Here is a 21,092-nt window from a genome sequence, read left to right as displayed (position 1 = left end):
TTAACCAAACTATCGGCAAATATTATATATGAGTAAAAGGAAAGACAGCAGTAGAGCCCAATAGACTATTTGATTCGTTGGAGGTTGGTTAGATGACTCAGGGTCAAAGGTTGCCAGTAATCGAACCGGACCACCACTGCCATCGTGTAGCTTGATGATGCCTACAAATATTGTCGCACCATTCTCTGGTATTTTTTCGAGGAAGGCAACGTTTTCAAGTCCAGGAATATTGTACTTTCCGAGCATCTGGTGAACGGGAAAGGTTTTGCTTTGTCCATAATCAACAGAAGCTGTATCCACCCCTACGATACTGATATCCCGATGTTTTATCAACCACTCAACAGCATCTTCGTGAAAGGATGGAAAGTGGAAAGTGTCAGGATTGGACGGTTCCTGGGAATTGAAATAATCTTTCTTTTCTGCGTATCTCACAGTCCAACCCGACTTCATCAGAACAATACTACCAGCGGGAATTTGACCATGGTCTGATTCCCATTGGGTGATGTCTTCAATCTGAACTCGATAGTCTGGATTTGATGAAGCTTTCTGAGTTATATTGATGACCACTACTGGACCAATCAGTCTTTCTGGTGGTATCTCTTGTACTCTCCAACTGCCTTTAAAGAAATGAGCAGGTGCGTCGAGATGGGTTCCACCGTGTTCAGCTGTACTGAAGTAGTTACTTTCATACCTACAATGATATTAAAAAAGAAGAGCTATGCTAATCCTAATTTCTCATACATAAATCTTGCTCTTGTTTATTAATTTTTAAACGCCCACATTATAATGTGGTCGTATATTGTAATCGGTCTGTCCGTCCGTCCGTTCGTGCTCACTCTACAGGCTACAATTCTATACAGATTCTTTTGATTCTTATTTTGTGGGTCAATGATTTTTAGATCTTTTTTCGATTTTCGTGATGATCTGATTTTCGTTCGTTTGTACACACTTGACTCGTGCTCACTCTACAGGCTTCAAACAATGATTTGTACCTGCAATCAAAGTGGGCTATCTTTGATTTTCAAACTAGCAGTACACCTTGTGCATAAAATAAATTCTGTTACACTTCCGATTTTGAAAATGTTTTGAGCATTTTAAAATTCTGCATACATCAAGAACACGAGTATGACAAATAGAAATAGTAATAATTTGCGATTACAATTGGTGACATTTTAATCACCCATATTATCTATTATTTACATAAAAAATACATACCAATAATTCTCGGTCTGTTCACGACTGAGAATAGTAAAGTTGAATTTTGGAGAATTGGGCCAATAAATAGTAGAAGTGTTAATGGAGTAAGTTCAGTCCACAATTCTTAATTGTTGGTTACCAATCACGACAGTTATACTGGATACATAGAGCAGCAACATTCTAATGTGAGACATCTGAAAATATATGCAACTACAGTCAGTGGCGGAGCAGAGGGGGCAGAGGGGGCTAAAAATTTAATGCGTTTAAGAAATCAGGACTCACATTTATATTTTTCGATTTCAGTGGGGCTCATCCTTGGGTGATAAACAATTTCTCCTTGTTATGTCAAAATCGGTCAAAAACATACTTTCTAGAGTGCTCACGAAATGTTTTTTTTTTAACAATATTTTATTCATATAAATATGAAAAGGATTGGGGAACAAGCTTTCGCCTATACAACCACCCTCCTAGAAAAACGAAGGACTGGCGGACGGACCGACGAACATTGGAGAAAACAAAATATGCTCCAGATTTCACGTATTCGTATAAAAATGCGTTTCTGAAACCACAGCGGTATAGAACGTCATTTGTTATAGCATCGAACAGATCTACTAGTGAAAGGAGACTCAGGGCCAACACCTGAAAACATCCCAGTCGTAAATGGGAAAATATTTTCTTACCTTGTAAACTAACGGGGCGCTATCTCCACCGTAAAATCGAGAGACTGTACAATGAACTGATCAAACCTTATAATGAATAGTATTCACAGCATTAGTGAGGGGTGGTAAAACCAAGATCAGCAAAATCATACGGTAAGGTCACCAAGCAAGTTTTGACAACACGCTTGAGAAAACCTCAGTGGAGCCCAAAAACGTTGACCCTTGTCCAGAATTAACCGCGTTTGAATGTTAAAATGATGACTCGTCAAGAAAAGATACTCTGTGATATATAGAAAAGATAAATATAGAAATAGTGAGTAAAATTCCTAGTCTGACGTATTTTTTAAATAATTATGCGATTTTCGTGCATTCAAGACTCTAATCAACCCCCCAAAATAGCACATCTGTACCGGTTAAAGTGGGTTTACTGGATTTTAGGACTATGTTTGCTTGAGAAAAGCTCGGATTTGGTTGAATTTGAGGTACACGTGATTTACATCATCATCATCATCATCATCAATGTAATGACTTCATCCAGTATTACATTGATATTGATCTAAAGACATAACTCTTCTTCAAAAAAACAATGGTATACATATACACTGTTGGAAATAGAGTTACAGATATGAGGTTGTAACTTCTATTGCGTTTTTCATTTTGCTGTATAAACAATAAACATATCACAGTTTATTATAAGCGAGTTACCATATTCATGTTAAGGATAGGATACATTATTGATACCAGTAGTATTAAAGATGGTTTCCCTTATCTTCATTTATGAAAATGATAATACTTATATCAATAGAAAGTAGAGGTGTTCGAATGACCAGCGCGGCACTTGGATTGTCTTCAATATTGAAAACCTGTGAACTATTCAAAGGTAATGTTGTTAGGTATATAAGTATTTTTCGTAGGAATTTGACAAATAAATCCTGTCTTCCCATAACAAAAGAAGTCCGCAAGACCGACAGGAGGTGAAGTTACATCATAAACCACACAATGTTGATCATCACGAAAGTTATTGGGATCAGATGGTGTAAACATGGATCTATTGATTGGAACACCATTAAACCATTCCCATACAGCTTCTTCATTCTTATCGGTTGCTCCAAGAAAGGTATATCTATGCAAACCTGAATAGATAGACAATTCCTAATTTAAACGGCTTGACTTTATCTTGATGGGCTGTTCATCAGAGAGGAGCTTTTTCCGTTCGACCGTCCGTTTCTTGTAGACACGATCTTAGTCCAACTTGGTATGCATGTATATATTGATGAGATTTTGGCAAAGTATACATTTGTCTGAATTATTGATAAATGAACAGTTCTTGAGTCCCCTAACTTGACTTAAGCCCGATGCTACAAGGGGCTAGCCCCTTAACCCACCCACCCACACCCCGAAAAAATTGACATCCGACCAATTCCATTACTGCAATTAAACACCAAACATCATTGTCACTCTGAACAATCAAGTCTGGCAACGGGCCTGGTTGACTTTTTTCCAGCTCTTTTTCTCTCTGGCGTCACTCAGTTAAGGCTAGATTGTTGTCAGATTAAAACAGATGTATTTAAATGGGCCTTACCAGCATTGACATATTCTTTCATTACAATCTGGCTGTCTGGTGTATCTAATATAAACAAAAACCCTCCATCACCTTCACACTGGCTCTGAGCCGCATCCCATGTCACTTTGGTGGAATTATATTTAGTGCATATTTTACTGATGGAATGTTCATTGTATCCAAGATGTTTTGGACATTCAGCTGTAATGATAAGATGAGAAATGGTCATTAAAATACACCTGTCTACAATCATATGACTCAAACATTTTAGTCGACTATTCCTGAATCTAATAGTTGCCTCAAAGTATAAACCAATAGAAAGAACTTACGGAACTTAATTTTTCAATTAACCAACAGAAAATTGAATTAAGGACCTATGGAACTTAATTTTTCAATTAACCAATAGAAAATTGAATTAAGAACTTACAGAACTTATATACCTTCTTCAATTAACCAATAGAAAATTGAATTCATAACTTACGGAACTTACCTTCTCCAATTAACCAACAGAAAATTGAATTTAGAACTAACGGAACCTACCTTCTTCAATTAACCAATAGAAAATTGGATTAAGAACTTACGGAACTTACCTTCTCCAATTAACCAACAGAAAATTGAATTTAGAACTTACGGAACCTACCTTCTTCAATTAACCAATAAAAAATTGGATTAAGAACTTACGTAACTTACCTTCTCTAATTAACCAACAGAAAATTGAATTAAGGACCTACGGAACTTAATTTTTCAATTAACCAATAGAAAATTGAATTAAGAACTTACAGAACGTATATACCTTCTTCAATTAACCAACAGAAAATTGAATTCATGACTTACGGAACTTACCTTCTCCAATTAACCAACAGAAAATTGAATTCATGACTTACGGAACTTACCTTCTCCAATTAACCAACAGAAAATTGAAATAAGAACTAACGGAACTTACCTTCTTCAATTAACCAACAGAAAATTGGATTAAGAACTTACGGAACTTAATTTTTCAATTAACCAATAGAAAATTAAATTAAGGACTACCGGAACTTAACTTCTTCAATTAACCAATAGAAAATTGTATTAAGAATTTACAGAACTTACATTCTTCAATAAACAAATAGAAAATTGAATTTAGAACTTACGGAACTTACCTTCAAGTAGCCAATAGTAGATGAGGTCTGAGCTTAAAGTTCCTGCTAGTCCAGCATAAATTCGATTATCATATAACAAACACTTTATGGTACTTGTTTCAATACCGACTGATTTACAAGTTCCATGATTTCGACAAAGTTCCAGACATTCGTAGGCAGAACTTACTGCAAGTTCACTCAGATAATTGTCTATCTGTTTTGTTGTATATTGTATTTTCATGTATAATGAATCCACACATGCGTTGCCTCGAACGTGCCTGGTTTGCATTAGAAGTCTAAAAACGGCAAATCCAAGAATTAGTAATAGTTTATTCATTTCGAATTTCCGTTGCCACCCGTAACAAAAATAATCCACAAAAGTTACAAAAATACGCAGTCTTTTCCTGTATCGAAAGAGCAAGATTTGTGGCTTTTTGAAATTCTTAGATTATCTTGCGAGATATAAATAAATATTTTATATAAGAATACGACATGAAGTGCAGCCTACCGTTTATTAAAAATTTCTCGTAACAATTCCAGATGAACAATATAGATAGTTTTTGACTAAACTTAGTAAATTCTTCATCGGCCAAAAATAAATTGTTGCATTTGTACCCCCACTTAATATTTTCACAAATTTAAAATTCTGATTTTTTTACGCTTTTGCCCCAAAATATGTGCCAGAATACACCAAATCAATTCAATATTTGAAAATTTCATTGTTAGAACCCTCTCAGCCCCTCGTGAGAGGCTGGCGATTATCGACAGAGCTGTCGCATTTTAAATTCAGCTTTGACATTGTCTCCCCATTGAGTCAGTCTGCCCCCTATTTGTATACCTCCAGTCTCGGAAGGCTGGCGTTGTCATTGTGCTCTTATACAAAGAAACGAAAGAAACATATTATTAAGGGATGTTGTTAAGCAATCCCATTATTCCATTTAGCAATTGATTTTGAAATTTTGAAAAAATAAATATTACCACCTCACCAATATATATAAACTAAACGAGGATTCCGTATATTGAAATTTGAGCAATCGACGATAACAATTTCCGCAAGTTTTAAGATTTGGCACTTCGAGAAATTTGTAGGTTTCGCATCTTCAAACCGAAAGTTTCTGGTTTTACCAACTCTGCATGCAAGTCTCAGAAGAGTGAGTTAGTTTAATCGTAGACGAACCTGAAATTGCCTTTTTAATTTTTAAAAGTTGACACGAAGTTCTGTCAGCCAGGAAAGTAAAATTATTAGTTGCCTTTATCCCTTAGCTAAATCCCTGGAGTGTCCAATTATATAGTATAATACAGACACAATGGAATATAAGACAATAAGCGAATTGATTTATAATTCATTATTAAAATCACAAACGAACCAACCATTGAGTTTACGGCGGTCTGATCGTAATAATCTTTGCGATAGCGTCATGCACATAATTATACGATAGAAAAACTTCCCATTGTCTTCTAACAGAATTCTTTACCTAAAGGTGCAGGCACACGTGCTATCTTGGTCGGAGATTTTTGTCGCCGACTAGAGTCTTGTCAGGAATTTCGTCGACTGGCACAGTCAGTGGTTTTCGACCATGTCGAAACTGATTCTGATTCGTGTGCCCTTTAAAGATACTGGCCCCGTATTCTAGAAACGATCTTAGGATGTCCCAAATTCTTATCTTCTAACATTGATTCTAGGACATCCTAGCGCTAATATCGTTTCGAGAATACGGGGCCAGATCTTTTAGGGTCTAAAGACTGGTCTTTTAACCATTCGTCAAAAAACCCTTTTGATCTAACCCTGCTTTAACCAATCAAATTTCTTCCCTCTCCAGTGCTGGCATTTAGTGAGAGTGAGGGAATTTGAAAAGTAATTTTCACAAAGTTTAAGAGGCCAGTCTTGAGACCCTAACTGAAGTGGCTAAATTGAAAATAAAAATTTGGTCTAATTTTATAATGTCCTTCTTAAAATTGTTTTTCTTATTATATCAGTAACACTTATACTCTATTAGTAAAATTAAAATTTAGCTTACATAAATGTTTTATATCAATAATGATATTCAAAATTTTTGGATTTTAAAAAAGTGTCCTAGATTATAACGGAAAATGGTATGGTTACGAACTGTTACATTCCGGATACGTAATTTCTATAGTTATACTTGTTTATTTGTTTACGAAACAAGTTTGTATTTATGGCAAAATTTTCTAATTATTATGTTTGCAAATCTTTTAAATAGCATAATTCATTAGATATGGTAGTATTGATATAGCGAATGTGTAACTAAAAGGCTGTCTAGATTATACTAATTATAGACGTGTTGTTGACAAAACGTAACCAAGGCCAGCAAGAGAAGACATGCTTTTGCTAAACATGTACGCCCGACCTGTTACTTCCGGGTATCAGGTTAGAGTGTGTAGATTTGTTGTCATGATGACATTTGATGTTACGTATGAAGATTTCTGGTGAAAAATGGGATCTTTTAAGTAAATTCATAAACATACTTGTATTAATGGTCTAAAGACAGGAACCTAGGTAGAAACAAAGTAAGTCTTATTGATTTTGCGGAAGAAGTTTAAACTCTCATCTCTCCAATCACTTTCACGTGCAGTCGTGGATTTGTTCTTTACTGACGTAGTGAAATATATGATTTACAATACATATGGCCCCAAGCAACAACAATGCATCTGTAAGTCTTTGTAACTGTAAACTTGGAAGTAGGCTAAGTGCTACTATCCGACCACATATAGTCCGAAACATCTGCCTCTATTGCAGCCTCTGGATATTTTGACAGTTGTCAGAGTCAGAAAAAGTAGGCCATGTTAACTGGGATTATTCCACACTTCTGAGAGATTGCAATGACTTGTGAAATCAAATGCCGTTAGTTGAAATGATCAAGCCATAGACAGTTTAACGCCAGATGATGCATTTTGTCTACAAAACATAATATAACATGTTTAATTTCAGAGACGTTTGTTCAGGAACAAAACAATTATTTGACTTATTTCATGAAATTTTATTTATCAACCAATCTGTAGCCTATCTGCATCGATTATCAAATAAACAAATAAGTTGTTCCTAGACTATACTTATTGTTTTGAATTAATGTTGACGTCAAATTGGTACAATTTGATTAGACAAATAGTAGAACTACAAGATAGTCCAGCTATGATGAAATCCATTCAAGCAAGACAATTCCGTAACTCAAAATGCCGTCCAAAGCATGGCAAAAGCCAGAGTAAAAGTTGTTTGGTAATGGACCCCCTCCCAAGAGTATTCTGTTTGGTGTTTCGAAAAGAGTAAGCAGGGTCTGCTTTGCAGACACCTGCCACATAGGTCAATATCATCAGATACAACAAGATCAATTAATGCCTGACCAAACAAATAATCTATCTTACCCTTTTAACAAAATCTGGACACAAGTAACTCCCAATCAAAGTACTAAAATCACCAGGTTTAATCCTTATTTATTATTGTTAAGGATTATATATATTAAGCAAGATATTTATGGACCCTGACTGGGCAATATTGGTTCATCACAATAGTTATTGTTGATTTGTCACTACTGGTACATGACCATGGGTAGCTTTCATGATGTTTCTTACAGTTTGGTGTCACTGTTGATTGAAAAAGTTTTGTCAAGGTGGTTCTGGAATGGGCAAACTGGGAATTAACTTAAACAGATTGTAAGATATTTTCTAAATTTTTTAAGTGTTTGATGACGTCACTAATTGCAAACGACCTTATGTGATGAAACCATATTTTAGTGACATCATCAAACACCTAGTTTTAGTGGTGCAAATTGATGTTATCAGTGTATCCGAAAATTAGAAGAAACTTTTGAAGAAATTTTTTTTTTTTCCAGTTAGTTTAAAAGATTACCATCATGTTAAATAGAAAGAGTAAAGTATTGGTGGTCGTTCCCCTTTATTGGATAGTTTCCATATCTATTGTGTTTGTCAACAAACATTTATTAAACAACAACAACAAACAAGACTTGTCCATATTTATAGCCTGGTTCCAATGTTTGGTATCAGTTCTGACATTGTTTTTGCTAAAACTTGTCATGCCTGGAAAAGTTCCACCTTTGGAAATTCCAACTTTACTACACAGTGATATGTTATCCTTGTCCTTCAACTTTGTGGCTTCTTTAACTCTGAATAATCTTATGCTCAAACATATCAGTGTGGCTTTTTATCAAATCGGTCGCTCGTTCACGTTAATATTCACCATTATATTGAGTGTGTGTATGTTACATAAACACTTAAAGATAACCACCCTTATTCCATGTGTGTGTATCATATTAGGATTTTTCATCAGTGTGGGAGAGGAAGAAGAATCAGGAACTGTCTCCATCTGGGGAATTATATATGGAATATTGTCCAGTCTTTCAGCAGCGTATTGTGCCATATATTTTCGTAAAGTAGAAGGTATAACCAATGGCAGTGCAGTGAAAATAGCTTATTATAATAATGTGAATAGTTTTATTATATTTTTACCGTTAGTTATTAGTACTAATCAACTATCAAATGTTTTCCATTCCACTCTGATATATGATAAATATTTCTGGATGTGTTTGGGTCTGTCTGGGGTCATGAGCTTGACCATGGGATGGGTCAGTGCTTTGCAAATTCAGTATACATCCCCTGTAACCCATCACATTAGCATCAATGCCAAATCTGTGGCCCAAACTGTCATAGCCATCATATTGTACAAGGAATCAAAGTCTCTGGTTTGGTGGACTGGAAACCTGTTAGTTATGTCAGGAATTTTGTCATACGCTTGGTTGAATTTTCAGGAACGAGAAGAACCTATTCTGTTAAAATCCTCACCAAAACCAGAAAAGAATGGTGTATCTGTGTTGTGATCAATACAAAATGCATCTCATCGCAGAATAATTTTAAGTGGGTATGCAAGCCAATTTAAGGTGTTATTTTTCTTTTTGATGTAAATGGAAAAACCTTTTATATTCAGTGCCAGAGGATTATGTTGTATTTTCAAATCAAGATATTTGTGCATATTCGAGTTTTCTTCAAAACACAAGGAGTTCTATTCAAAACACAAGGAGTTCTATTCAAAACATAGGCTATGGGGTTCTATTCAACATATTGTGAGTTCTATTCAAACATAAGGAGTTCTATTCAAAATATTAGGAGTTCTATTCAAAATATTAGGAATTCTGCTCAAAACATTATGAGTTCTATTCAAAACATTATGAGTTCTATTCAAAACATTATGAGTTCTATTCAAAACATTATGAGTTCTATTCAAAACATTATGAGTTCTATTCAAAACATTATGAGTTCTATTCAAAACATAAGAAGTCAAAGGCATTATGTTTCTCTCATTGCACACTGCATGGCGCTGCCTGTTTTCATTAGCCCATTAGGAGCAGAAAAGTAGGATATAAAGTTCCATGTATTTCATTTTCTATGCTTTGATATGCACGAATCTTTTATCAAATATATCATATTTGTGCTTGATTATATATGTATATCAATTCCTTGTCATTAGTAACTGAAGACACATTCCACACCAAGGACAAGGTTGCAGTGGTGGTCCCCATGGGGGTATGTTTTTTTTTCCTCAATTTAACCCTCAAATCATTTCTAAGAAAATTTGAAATAGTATGATTTTTGCATGTTTTTGCCCCAAATATGTGTCAGAATGCTCCAAATCAATTCTTTTTTGGCTTGTGCCTATGTGCTTTACAGAAATGCTGCATTTTGAATCACCCTGTGAAATCAGTCTGTCCCCTATTTGTACCCCTAGTCTTTAGAAGGCTAGCATCACCACTGCAAGATTGTCGATAAACTGATAGAGGTTATTTTGTTATTGTATATTATTGTATTAAAAGGATTGTAAATTTTGTATGCGTATCGGAGACACTGAGAGCATCTATTTGCACCATTCTCATTATTAATCAGACGCCTGTTTTAGTTCAATTGCAGGAACCACAGATGTCTGATTAAAAGTTGGAATGGTGCAAATTGATGCTAACATTGCCCCCCCTATACACATACAAAATTTAGAAAACCTCTTTACAATCCCTTTAAGTACTTACTGACACACTGTTATTGTATTATTTATCATTAGCCTTTGTTTTATATAGTGTTATAGTTTTATATATATAGATTTATATACATACTGGGTTGCTTTGAAGAAATATAATCGCAATAACTTCTTAGCTAGTTCATTAAAATCAATCTTAGGTATTCATAACCCGGTTTGGAACATCTAATGTTCAATTTACATAATGCTTTCACATTCTCTTATTCATATATTGTGGGGGACCGCTTGAAACCTCGTGTAAAGATATATGAAGCGAAATTACTTTTTGAGAAAAAACTATTTGTACTCAAGTTTTGTTCAAATTTTTATTATTTTTTACGGCTATTTGTGTTTTTCATTCTTTGAAAATTTAAACCTCGTTTAATAGTACAGTATACAAGGTTTTTCATTTTCATTCGCAGATTAATGAACATTGAACCATGTATAATAATATATTTTACGAGGTTTTAAATTTGACTGTTTATATACGTGTTATTTAATTAGTGGTTTTTGGATTATTTACAATCAAGAATATGAGGTTTTGATCAAAAGATCTGCGCTTTTACGAGCTTTCGAACAGTACTAAAAAGTCAAAATGACCAAATATGGCATATACAAGGTTGTAAGTGGTCACCTACGATATAGTATGTCATTGGTGCTTTATGTTTTAAAGATTTTTACTAACTACTTGAAAGAGATAATAGAGTAAAGTTATTTAGCAAAATTTTATTTTGGTTTTATATTGATTTAATATTGATGCTGTCTAAAATAATAATATGAACTGCATTTAATTAGTAATGTTTTGGTTCTTCTCCAGATTTGAAATTTAACTGTGCTCTACTATATTAATCTAGTAAACAAAGAGTAAACTTCATTTGGGTATACAGTTTTAAGTTTTTGTATTATGTTATGTTGTATATTATTGACCTATTCTATACAAGACCCCGTGATCATTATAACTTCATCTTAAGTAACTCCAAGAGTTAATTTTGCCAATTTACTCAAAAAACAAGTTTTCCCACCCCACTTCACCAACCAAATCTGGCTCAACCCTCTCCTCAGATGTGATAGTAAATCAGTATTTTTAGGGCTCAATCAGTGGCATTTCTGAGGAGACCAGAAAAAATATTGGCCCGGCTGTGGCCCATCTTCCCCCTTATTTATTTTTATTCATTTTACATAGTGAACAAATGGTTTGTGGCCCCCCTGGAAAATTTTGTAGGCCCTGTTTGTCCCCTCATCTCATGTTTCCTAGACACTGGGCTGAAAAGGTCACATTTTACAAGAGTTGCTCTGATCTATTTTTTGATTGCTAATTATGAGAATTTTCACTATGAATACAGCCAAAATAATTACAAAACTGAACCATAAATGAATCCATCAAGACATTTCTGGATATTCTTCAATGTCCCAGTGTCTCACTAGGTACCATTATACAGTTGAGGGGTTGGCTTTTCTCTAATTCCTACAACTCTGTAAGTTAAGCCTATCTCTGGAATGAATTGTGGTAGGTATATAAGGGGAGGCACAAGGACATAACAAGATATCTGATAGTGTCTTGATGAATTCATGAATGGTTCCATATGGTTTCCATTCCAACAGTTATGCCAAATTTGGTTTTTGCCATGGTAAATATTCTCTAGTTATTTGCTTCCTAAATTGAAAATCTGGCATAAGGTTAGTAGACAATCAATTCACTAATCTACCATATAATTGGAAAAAACTCAGATCCAGTGGAAGTCTGCAGATTTTATTTCATTGTAGATAAACTTGTGTCAGATTTTCATTTAGTGCACAGTATTTTTGAAATTGTTGAAAAATAAGAATATTTAATAACCGTTTTTTAACACCAAGTGTTTAAAAAGTTACTTAAACCTATATTACACAATGTATTAAAATGTTATATTATTGTTTTCAATTAAAGAAAATTCATTTTCATGTATTATCAAGTTTTATATTTGGTAAGAATTTGATTGGCTATGTCCAACATGGTGGTGGTGGGTTTCAATCTTGGTCAGTGTGTGAAATCTGGAAATCTTGACTGTGTATCCTCTCCTCATTATTCCAGTTGACTCAAAAAAAATGGGTGAACCTAATTTGTTTTATCAGTAAAAAATGCTTATTTCTTTTCATTTTTATGGGATAATTCATTCAAAAGTAGATCTGACAATGTCTTGTTCAGTATCATGTTCAGATGTAGTCTAAACTTATAAAGGTGAATCTGGTTGCACAGCCACATGCAGTTAGTTACCAAATATTTTATTTTAAAGGGTCAGGTGTGCCATTATGAGAAGTTGATTTTAGTCCTGAATATATGAAAATAGTCTTTAGAAGTACTATAAATGTACGAACATCGCATAATTCCTTAAAAAAACTAAGAATTTTACTCACTATTTCTATAAATATCACAGACTATCTTAAATTGATGAGTCGTCATTTTAACATTCAAACTCAGATAATTCTATCCACACATGGATATGAAGGCTCATGGATATGAAGGCTCAAATTTCGATGGTGAGCTATGAAAGCAATGAAAGCACTGGCCTAGGTCACAGAGCAATAGATAAGTCTATTGATTATGTGAAAATTAGTTAGTCATTAGTATGATTTTAGTTGAAAGTACACACACACAAAAATACACTGCATGTTATATAATAAACTGTATATAGCCATGGCACCAGTCCTGAAATAAGTATTCCCTGAAATCTAACTCAGAAATAGATTAATTTATTGATAGAACATGACACATTTATATTAAGAAATCTATGCTCCTAGGATGAATGGACATTGTTCAATGGTTCAAGTCTACCGTGAAAGAGGAAATTGCTAAGATTTTGATTTCTTTTGTAAGCTACAACCTAACGTTTTGTGTATACATGGGGAAATTTGTTCTGAAGTTCCGAGTAATGGCGTTTGACTATTATGGATCATAAAATGGGTTACCTGTCCCTTCAAATGAAAATTTTGTTCACATGCTAAATTTGTCTCTGGGCATAGAACTAATCAATTTGATGAATTCAGGATTAAATAATGATATAACTACTTTAAGAAAGGAATAATTATATTCATAAAATTTGGCAAGTTATAAATAATATATATAAGTAACAATTGATTTACATACTAAAACAATATATGATACAATATTGATACAAACATGATAACAATTCAACTAAATTTGCTTCTATAGGCTTAGGCAATTTAGAATTCCCAAGAAAGTGTACAGACAGTAGGTTGAACATATTTAAATCAACAAATTTCTGACAAATTCAACAAAAGCTGCATTAAAAAGATATTATCTCTTAGAATGGAGATAAAAGTTAAAGTCTCAAACTTGGTCAACAAGTGTTTATATTAATCAGATGGACTTACCAAGTGTCATAACTAAAGAATAGAATCTCTATATAAGACAATATATCCATTAAACTAAGTAATTATTGAAATGTGCTTAAAATTGCTTAGTTTAATGAATTATTACTTAGTTTCATAGATTTATTGGATTATAGAGGGATTCTGTTGTACAGTTATGACACCAAGTAACTCCACTGATAAACAAAGATTCATTTTTAACCAAGTTTAAAATCTCAATCCTAAGAGGTAGTACCCCAGTGAGTATCTAATTTAAATTGGCTGCACAATAATTCTTTTACCAAGATTGAAATTCGAGGTACAACAAACAATCCTACTTCATAAACAATTGAAGTACTTCTCTGATCATGCTAGTTGTATACTTGATTCCTTATTAAGAGAGTTCACTTGTTTCTTATGCTGAAATATATAGGATAATTACATAATATTGAGAAAGATATGACAAAAAATAATTGCATGTCGATGAAATATAAATTATATATATAAAAAATAAATAATGATCTACATTATACAATATCACAGCACAATAGAAGATACATATATAAATATAGATATCAAAAGATACACAAACAGGATCAAAAGATACACGACAAAACAAGATCCAAAAATACACGACAAAACGAGATCCAAAAATACACGACAAAACAAGATCCAAAGATGCACAACAACAGGATTTAAAGATACATGCCAACTTAACAACACAACTTAAAGATACATGTCAAGTCAACGACACGATTTAAAGATACATGTCAAGTCAACGACACGATTTAAAGATACATGTCAAGTCAACGACACGATTTAAAGATACATGTCAGGTCAACAACACGATTTAAAGATACACAACAAAACAGGATTAAAATATACACAACAAAACAGGATTAAAAAGAAATCTAGACCTAACAATCCTGAAAGCACTTCCACACAATGCATGATGAAAACACAGAAGTCATGTGTTTTGATGGTCCTTATAAAGATACTACCTCCACACTTTTATAAACCACAACGAACTGGTGAAATTTATTCGATGTGGAAATAATCATTATTTAACCCTGAGCAGCGCATTATCTGACATCATTTAGCAATGGCAGCCTGTAATAAATTACCTTGTGGAACGTCAGCTACTTTTGAAGGATTAATGAGATACTTATTGCTTTACTAGCTGATAGATTTCAATGCTAGCTATTCATCCAAATTTTTAGCATTGTAGCTCTTCAAATTTATTTTGTTAGTAACTTATTCAAAAGGGTAAAAATATTTCGAAATTAGTGAAAAATTTTTTTAATTCCTTTTTACTCACTGAAATGGAACTATTTAGTTAGATAAGCATGTATTGTGTGAGCTCAGCTTTAACATTGTCTTATGTGATACACATGAAAAATGTCTGAAACACATAAACAATGTCTGAAACACATAAACAATGTCTGAAACACATAAACAATGTCTGAAACACATAGAACATAAATGTCTGAACAGTCAGTCCATAGAATAACTAACAAATAGTCACAGTAATATACACTACAGGTTAGGTGAATTTAACTATTTTTTCTTCTTTTTCCCACCTTTTTTCCCTTTCTTTTTCTTGGGAGCATCAGGCCATCCGAAGCCTCGCTTGACAAGAGCATCTGGGGCATCATGTGCAATGTAATATAGATTTTCCATAGCAGGAACACTACAAATGTCAATTTCTGATTTCACAGACTTAACAGATGCTGATTTTTTGGCTGATTTTTTCCCACTTTTCTTTCCTGACTTTTTCCCTGACTTTTTCCCTGATTTTTTGGCTGATTTCTTCCCTGACTTTTTCTTGCCAACCTGAAATCAGAAGAGTCATAAAAGCCTATCATAGAATATAATTTCATTATTCAAAGTCAAGGGCATTAATCTATAAACTTGTAATTGCCATATGCCAATTCCTTTCATTATTCTGCTTCCAATAGGGTCTATTGGTAATTTTGTTTTTGAAAAAGGGTGGCTGACTTTCAGAGCACCTGGTACCACTCTGTGACTATGATTAGTCACTGTAGACCACACAGCTAATTAATGTTTCTTTATCATAAAATTGCTCTTACCATTTTGAAAGTTTCTACTGTAGTATTTTAGACACCTCACATACTGGCTAGTTTCACTAGTACTGGTATATTAAAACTGACCAATCAATATCTCATATCACAATAGATATAGTTTCATTATTATACACCTAGAGCAATAAAAGGAAATATATAGTTTATAGCTTATATTGAGTTACAAAACAAAGTCATAAAGGAAATATCCACAATTCCTAGTCTGAAACATCTGCCCTTATTAACCTATTCCAGCCTCTGATAGATATTTGGTCAATTATTAGTCAGAAAAACCAGGAACTGACTTTATGGATGGGAATTTGCACACTTCCGAAGGCAAAGATGCAAATTAGTGACCCTTGAACTCTATTGTCCTGTGCCACGGCTTTGCCTAAATCTTTCATGGGCATGGGATGAAATAAAAATAGATATATCCAATAATAATCTTAAATATGCCGTAAGATTATTTTGATGATTTTGACGACAACGGTAGGCTTAGGCCCTACTGCTAACAATTTTATAAATGTTATATTTTTGTTAAAAACCCTTAAAAATGGGAAGCATTATTGGCTACCTATATTCTTTAGGCCAAGATCTTTTATGTCTTTGAGTTGCCTAGATCTTTTATGTCTTTGATGGTTTTGCCTTGGTAACTTTTTTTGTCAAACTATTGATTGACAGTTTTTTCGTTTGATATTCGATGTTTTTAAATTGATCAACTGAGCAGTTATTAATCTAATCCGTCACGATATCGTTCAAATTGCATAAAACATTAATGCCTAGAAAACACATAACATAAAATTATAACTCACGGGTACATCAATTATTTATGACAGCAATTAATCAATCCTTGCGTGTTTGTTATCTATCTTCTCGACATATTGCCCCGAATGGCGTCGTAACTACCTTGACAACATATCACGTGATAGTTATTTACTTCTGATATGAACATTGTGAAAAATTATGAAAAAGGCGAAATTTTATTACATTAAGACTTAAAATAGTGTGAAATTTCGGGAAAGGCCTTAAAACAGACAAATATTAGAATGTCATCAAAATTTTAATAAAATTCTTGAAATGTCTTGGAACGGTTTTCGTCCAGACATTTTTTGTAGTTAAAAATGACAATAAATCTAGAGTCTAGTAAAACAAGTCTACAAGGCACATGATAACTTCCGGTTTCATGGCGTTGGGGAAAATTTCAAGGAATAAGTATGTATTAATGTCTCAAAATAACCATTGAAGGTGCGAAAATGTTGTCAAATTATTGTATTTAAGAAGAACAGTATATCGAGGTATTTTTGGCTCAATGGCAATTCAATTGCAATGAGTAATTGGCCATTTTCTTTATCGAAAACAAAGAGACACTGCGGATTGGTGAAGTATGTTAACAAAAATAGGCGTGGCTTCTACAGTCACGTGTAATGAATGTTTACATTTGATACACGTGGGTATGTTGTTGTCAGATTTGAAATGGAAAAATGCCTATGTGTGCTTACTATCATGAGATTTGCTTATTTCACATTTTGATAAAGCTCACATCCCTTCATGAATAGGGTGTTCCATGGTGTCACGCGATCTTGTCTAACTATATTATATAACTTGTCAAAATAGATAGGCTACCTTTGCACCTGTAAGAACTCTTGCCCAAATCCCACAAATATAGATCAATTCATGTTGTATATTCATCATTTAAAGCGGAATTGAATCAGCTTTTTGACCATCGACCATATTCTTGCTGGCTAGAAATTGCAAGTAAACAAAACTGAAAATTCCCCTTTTGTAAGTCATTTTTCAAATTGACGTTCATGATTCAAAACACTCTCATCAAATTATGTGCAAGGTGAGATTATGAAACCACAGTGGTCGGACAGTAATAGTTTAAATTTTTTTGTCTTTTGTAGATCGATTAGGACTCCAAAACTCCACCGGTTGGAAAGATATTTTGATAATCAAATATGGAGGAGATACCCATGCCAAACCTACATCATGACAATCTACCGCAAGAAACAACATACCTCAATCCTCAGCAACAACATCATCAGCCATCAACCGTACTTCCCTATCATGTCAGAAACTGTTTGTATTTGACAGAAAGACTTCAGCAAATGAAAAAGGACAATTTACTGTCGGATCTAGTGTTTGAAATCCATGATCAAAGAATTAATGCACATCGTTGTGTTGTTGCTGCTTGGAGTCCTTATTTGTACAACCATTTAAACATAAATTTAGCATGCATGGAAATAGTCCGAGTGCATTATGACAATTTTGAAATATTTGCAGACATGGTTTCTTTCATGTATACTGGAAAAATTGATCTAAGAGACACCAACTTGATTCAACTCCTTCATTTGGCCACAAGTTTTCAGATAGATACCTTACGCGAGGTTTGTGAAGGTACCTTAAGGTGCAACTTACATGAAGGAAATATAGTCAGTACTTTCTATGTGGCACGGAAATTCAAGCTGGAAAGTTTGGAAGAGTATGCAATGAGTTATCTTCAGATGCACCTACCCGAGGCTGTGAAACAGGCCGATTTTTTGAACCTCAGTGCAGTCAGATTTAATACTTTCCTTAGTACTGGTTGGATGGTGGAACTCAAACCAGAAGTAAAACTCTTCTTAATTATTAGTTGGTTAGGCTATGATGTCAAGGAACGCGAGCAGTTTTTAGTACCATTGCTACAGCACATAGACTGGTCCACTGTGGCAGGAGATTTTTTATTGGAAATCAGCCAAACAGAGAACTTCTTTACCACAAATGAATCCAGTTTATTTCTGCTTCTCCAAACTTTACATAGTTCAGAAATTGACTTGGGATCATACACTGGTATTTTCCCTTCCCTTCGACAAAAATATTCCTACTTATTAAACAAGGTAGTGGAAAACAGTGTCCTCCAAGCTAAAGAAGAACAATACTATCCAGTGTCCATAAGTGTTACCATTGCTTTAGTGCAAGCCAATGATCATCTCACATCTCCAAATACTAGTATTCAAATATCAGAGACATCAACTGTCCAAACACAGCCAGAATCTGTAAATCCATCTGAACAATCTGACAATAATAAAGTAGTAATCAGAAAGTTGCGATCAAATAAAAAGGATGGGAAACAGCATGATTTGACAGCTTCATCATCAGCATCTTCTGGAGCTTTTGATGAAGAACCTGTTCAAGAGGAAGCAACAGATCTAACTGTAGTTCAAAACAATGACAACACTGCACCAGTAGCTGAATCTCAGTCTAAAGATGTTGACACTGAAGAAGAGGATCAGTATGAAGAATATGAGGATGATGATGTCCATGATCCAGACTTTGTGGCTGAAGACACCCAATCTGCATCAAACAAATCTGACTTAAAAGAAACCAAACCTAGAAACAAGCCATCCCCGCCCAAACCAGTATCTTGTCAAAAGAAAAGAAAGAAAACTTATAAGTGCACTGAATGTGAGTACTCCACAGTGAGTGAGGTTCGCTATGAGGATCACAGAAAGAAGAGTCACAGCTCTGATAAAATCTTCTCTTGTCATCTTTGTGACTTCACCTGCTCCTGGAGCAAGAAGTTCAATCAGCATATGTTGGTGCACTACTATGGACCTCCTTATCAATGTGAACATGAAGGATGCAACTATTCCTCAGACACCATTAAGAGTGTCTTAGTACATCGGGTACGCCATACAGACGAACGACCATACCCTTGTGACCAGTGTGACATGAGATTTCGTACCAGAAGTAATTTATGTGCCCACAGAAAATGCCATCAAGGTAATAATTTCATTTTTTAATACGGGAACTTGTCCTCATAATCCTATCCAAGACCACCCATCAGTAAATAATCTACGAAAAATCTGTGCTAGGAGGACTAACTACAAATAAGGTCCTTGTAAACCAAATTTGTTAATTTATAGACTAGTTCTTTTAGTAATCAGTAATTGGTTAATTAAGTCTCCAAGAAATAGAGTTTAAAATTTTAAAATTGTTGTCCATTTCTATTTTCAGGTGAAAAGCCGTGGAAATGCCCTGTTTGTGAAATGAGTTTTGCTACAAAGAGTACACTCAGTCAACATTCAGTTCGTCATAGTGATGATAGACCTTATCTCTGTGATAAATGTGGCTTTGGAACCAAATTCCAGTCTCATCTCATAGCTCATAAACGCATACATACTGGTAGGTTCTTTATCTGTTTGATAGCTTCTTTGAACATATACTGTAGTTTCACATGCTCTTTAAAAGATGATCACATGTCAAAGGTCACTTGATAGCCAGCTCAGTTATATATATTCTACTAGATTATTTTATGGACAAATGGAACCTACTGTTCATAGGGTTAAGATTATGGAAGACTGAACAGTCTAATATTAATCCTTAATTCTTAGTCGTTAAGGCTTGAAATTGGTCTTATCTTTGAAATTGACTGGTGTGTCTTAGATAGGTACATGTACATAATTTTATAGAATTCCGCAAAGCCTACATTATTCATTTAATTTCTCTTATGTAATACTTTTCACTGTGTGAAAATAATTCAGCTGACAAAATCCTTTGCACTGTGGTAAGCTTACTTATCTTTGGTCTTCCAGGAGATGTGTTCAGATGTCAGTTTCCCCAGTGTTCCTATTTTGCTCCGAAACAAAGTCAACTGAAAAGCCACATGAGAACCCATTTGGGAATTCGTAAATTTACCTGCGAGGAATGCGACAAGAGTTTCGTGGAAAAGAGTCACCTTGTCAGACACCAAAAGATCCATTTAGAAGAAAAGCCTTACAGTTGTTCTGAATGTGGGTATTCTTCAACCAGAAAGGACAAATTGAAAGAACACATCCAGAAACGGCATGAAAAGCCTGAGGAACCTAAGGTTGAAAAGAAGCGCAAGAAAAAGGGAAAGAAAGGTGTTAAAATGGAACCCAGAGTGGAACAGGATGAGGAAGATGCTGGAACAGATGAAACTGTACTTGCTGAAGAAAGTATACCGGTACCTGTTGTTGAACCAGCCGAAGAGCAACAACATCAGGAACAACCGCAGGATCTCCAACTGTACCCACAAATGGTACAAAATGCACAATATTTGACCCCAATGGAACCAGTTTTGATGGATCAAAA

General features: G+C 34.3%; 3 protein-coding genes across 3 annotated transcripts; 2 read left to right on the top strand and 1 right to left on the bottom strand.

Moving 5' to 3' along the window:
• Positions 1–9: 9 nt before the first annotated feature.
• On the bottom strand, positions 10–4,875 carry LOTGIDRAFT_167971 (hypothetical protein; the record flags this gene model as incomplete). Its single annotated transcript, XM_009065853.1, has 6 exons — positions 10–691; positions 1,694–1,836; positions 2,841–2,989; positions 3,439–3,618; positions 4,510–4,512; positions 4,560–4,875. The coding sequence occupies 6 exons, from the start codon at positions 4,873–4,875 to the stop codon at positions 10–12; spliced, it is 1,473 nt and encodes a 490-aa protein (XP_009064101.1).
• Positions 4,876–8,407: 3,532 nt separating this feature from the next.
• On the top strand, positions 8,408–12,514 carry LOTGIDRAFT_221416 (hypothetical protein; the record flags this gene model as incomplete). Its single annotated transcript, XM_009065852.1, has 2 exons — positions 8,408–9,524; positions 12,186–12,514. One exon carries the CDS (start codon positions 8,408–8,410, stop codon positions 9,386–9,388), a length of 981 nt encoding a protein of 326 aa, XP_009064100.1. The 3' UTR covers positions 9,389–9,524; positions 12,186–12,514.
• Positions 12,515–19,417: 6,903 nt separating this feature from the next.
• Positions 19,418–20,811, top strand: LOTGIDRAFT_130870 (hypothetical protein; the record flags this gene model as incomplete). The annotated part of the gene is made up of 3 exons (XM_009065851.1): positions 19,418–19,760; positions 19,995–20,166; positions 20,586–20,811. Coding segments are annotated over 3 exons (741 nt in total), but the record flags the coding sequence as incomplete, so codon positions are not given.
• Positions 20,812–21,092: the final 281 nt, after the last annotated feature.

This window comes from Lottia gigantea (assembly GCF_000327385.1).
Source record: "Lottia gigantea unplaced genomic scaffold LOTGIsca_71, whole genome shotgun sequence".
NCBI lineage: Eukaryota > Metazoa > Mollusca > Gastropoda > Lottiidae > Lottia > Lottia gigantea.
Note: the sequence above shows the minus strand (reverse complement) of the source record. Positions and strands in the feature narration are given on the sequence as shown.